This window comes from Convolutriloba macropyga, chromosome 10, assembly GCF_964194025.1.
Source record: "Convolutriloba macropyga chromosome 10, txConMacr16.3, whole genome shotgun sequence".
Taxonomy (NCBI): Eukaryota; Metazoa; Xenacoelomorpha; order Acoela; family Convolutidae; genus Convolutriloba; species Convolutriloba macropyga.
This window is the reverse complement of record NC_134477.1, coordinates 12,735,913-12,739,058: the sequence shown is the minus strand read 5'-3', so window position 1 is coordinate 12,739,058 and position 3,146 is coordinate 12,735,913. Positions and strand designations below refer to the sequence as shown.

At 35.9% G+C, this 3,146-nt stretch overlaps 1 protein-coding gene across 1 annotated transcript; it reads right to left on the bottom strand.

Annotated features, from left to right (window-relative positions):
* Positions 1 to 980: 980 nt before the first annotated feature.
* Positions 981 to 2,950, bottom strand: LOC142348604 (uncharacterized). The gene is made up of 2 exons (XM_075400004.1): positions 2,531 to 2,950; positions 981 to 2,012 (listed from the first exon to the last, which is right to left on the bottom strand). Exons 1-2 carry the CDS (start codon positions 2,699 to 2,701, stop codon positions 981 to 983), a joined length of 1,203 nt encoding a protein of 400 aa, XP_075256119.1. The 5' UTR covers positions 2,702 to 2,950.
* Positions 2,951 to 3,146: the final 196 nt, after the last annotated feature.

Here is a 3,146-nt window from a genome sequence, read left to right as displayed (position 1 = left end):
GATAACAGGTGATTTAAATTAATTTGAAGAGAGACGTTTTGGTCCGTATAGAACTTCGAGTAAATTAAATAGCAAGCCGATCGAGCAATATTTAAGTAAACTATTAGACGTGCAGTTTAAGTTGTATTTAGCATTGTTCACCGATTTTTTTTAACTCTTTTCGAAAGTTTTCAATTTTCCACGCTTCCAATTAACCTTGATTTTTTCTTCTTAAATCTATACAACCGAACATAGGTATGCAGATTTATATGTGCAGATATTTTGCGGTGTAAATTTCGTATTTTTTTAAGCAGAGTGTAGCTATATGTACAAGTTGTAATGTTTGGAAAAAAAGAATATTCTTGTTACTAAAATTTGAATTACTCTTTCAAGACAATCAAAAACAAAGTTGTAATGAAAAGTTCACACGTTAAGTACTCAATATCTGAATGAACACACGTTTCAGTAAAAGTTGTCAGTTAAGTCACGACCACAAAAAGTATTTATAAACTAAGTTAACTTAGTTATAAATGATCACACACACACACAATGCAATGATTTTAATAATATCAAGCTGGTTACAGCTCAGTTAATAACAAAATAACACAGGTGTATTTTGTAGTTAAAACAGCTCACACTAGTTTAGTTGATTGCACGAAGAAAGGTATTTACAGAGAATTATCGGAGAACAATCATTGGAACATTATACTTTAAAATGTATCACCAAAATTTTTCAACAGTTTTTCAAATATCGGTTAAGTGAAATTGAAAACTTTCAAATTTGTGCATCAAGTTATGAAAAATCATAAACAGCAAGTTATAAATCAGCAAGTTAATGACTAGATAAAGACAAAAGGTGTACATACGTTTACATTTTTACTAAACACGAAAACTTAAACTAAATATGTTATAACTAACATTCTAAATGTCGAAATAACATATCGAGCTTTTCTAAGTTTTGGCACTTGCCGGGGATCGAACCCATTGTCTATGTAAATTTGTTACTGATGAATAAAGGCACAGTTGTCGCCAAACTTGCAATGACCCATCGGAAAGTTGACACACCTCTCGGTTTTGTACTTTGGGTGCGCTTTGTCGACCTTGAAATCGGGTGACGATGGGGAACTTGACCCAACGACCTTCATGTGACCTTGCGCTTTCACGGGTTTGTTGACGTTTCTTCCTGGTTTTTGGTTGTCGCCGTTTCGGTACTGTCGTCGGCCAGGTCGGCTTCGTCTTTCGGAGTTTCCAACGTTCTCTTGGCTACCATTTTGCGACCCGCTTTGAGTATTTTCCAAACTGCTCGAAGATTCGAAAGATTTGCCGCTTCCAGTAGGAGAGAATGTTCGGTTCGCCTTTCTGACTGGACAGAAAGCGCTTGGTCGTCCTGGAGCTAAAAAGCTTTGCGTCTTAAACGGGTCCGGGTTTGATCCGGGTGCTAGATGAGACAAAGCCGAAACGTCCTCTGCTTTTCTGTTGACTTTTGTCGAATTTTTGCGAGGTGCTGAATTTTCTTTATCTTCTTCGTCGCTTTCGTGATTCATGTTGTTATAAATCCACATAGGTCGTCCACGGGAAAATTCCTTACTCTTATCTGCTTTTCTAGCTTCTGTGAAGTCAATCACAAGCGTGTTTTCCTCCCCAAACGGGAAAATCAGCGGTCCATTTCTGGCGAGAAGTCTGGCGTGGTTGCTTTCGGTGAACCCCGATGTGGCTGAAATTCTTGAATGGGGGATAGTGTTGGTGGAATGCGTTGTAAACGTGCCAAACATTGTATCCGACTTTTGGAAATCTCTCTGAAAAGGTTTTCTTCTGATAAATGTACCAGACTTTTGAGACGGAATTTTAGACGAGAAAGCGACTGTGTCTTCGGGTGTTTGTCGGCTGGTTTGATGGTACAGTGATTGAGAATTTGCTCGGCCGGAGTTGTTAGAGATGAGTTTTGATGTTTGGTAATCATAGGCAGGTGTCAGGACGCTTTGCAAACTACTAGCTAAGACGTCCGTGTTGAATTCGCAATTCTTGTTTTCGACCTGAAACGAAATGAGTCTTGTGTGAATTAATTGATGGGCGTGAAAAGATTAATAGATACCGGAAATGAGGTATCATTTTAGCATTAATGATAAAATTTTGACGCAAATATTTTCACGTGTTTTGAATATCAATTAAAGTATGGTTTGGTATGCTATTTCCAGGAAATGAAAGTTTCCAGGTGGTGACAGAATTAAATTGAGATGGTTAAATGGAAATAAAGCCTTTTCCTCAAATTGCCGTTAAACCAGGAAAACAACCAATTTAAGAATTCTTTAAAAAGAATAACTTAGTGATCGAAGATCGAAAATTTTAGAAACTCTATTCTTCACAAAAATGCAAATGAAAAATGTTTTCTGTGCTATGGTTTAGTTCCTATATTTTTCTCATAAATTGAACAAAAAAAACTAATTACCAGAAAGCTTTAAAATTAGTTCGAGTACAGTTGTTTATGCTGAATATGATTGAACGAAGAACAAATTTAAGTGGTAAAAAGCTGGGACAAAACGGGCTTAATTACCTGTTCATTTCTTGTCAAACTGCACATAATGCCATCCGTGGCTATCTGAGCTGTTGTTCTTGTGGCCAAATTCAGTGTAACTGTACATCCCGAAATGTCGGCTAATTGACCTTGATTGCATAAACCCGATTGGCTGCCCAAATAATCACTTCGGCTGAGAAAACAACTCATCGTTTTAAAATATAGGAGAAATTGAAAAAAATGTGTAAAATCTTAAAAGTTTATTAAAAATAAGCGCGATTGACACTGATTTGATTTCCTTAATTTTGGTTAAAAAATTAATAAATGATCAAATTTTTGCGGCCGGAGCGAATGGTTAACTGAAAATCTGTGAGCAACCTGAATGAAAAAAAGTTTTAACAATTAGATATTCAATAGCGTGTTTCCAAAAAATGGGAGGATTTAAATTTTTGCAAAATCAAAGCAACAGAATCACGATTATGGCTGAAAATCTGAAACCTAATTTTTATTCATTCTCCCTAATTACTGTTAATTTACACACCATTTAGCAGTACTTGCCATGTTTATGGATTAACGTCTGCCTCAAAATTAACCAAAATAGTTATGAAATACTAGTAATAACTTAGCATTATTAGGAAACAATGATTTGAGAAGC

Coding starts and splice junctions, on each gene's coding strand:
- LOC142348604 (XM_075400004.1), bottom strand. CDS start 2,701: ATGAGTTGTTTTCTCAGCCGAAGTGATTATTTGGGCAGCCAATCGGGT. Junction 2,013..2,530: donor GTTTGACAAGAAATGAACAG/GTAATTAAGCCC, acceptor ATTTCGTTTCAG/GTCGAAAACAAGAATTGCGA.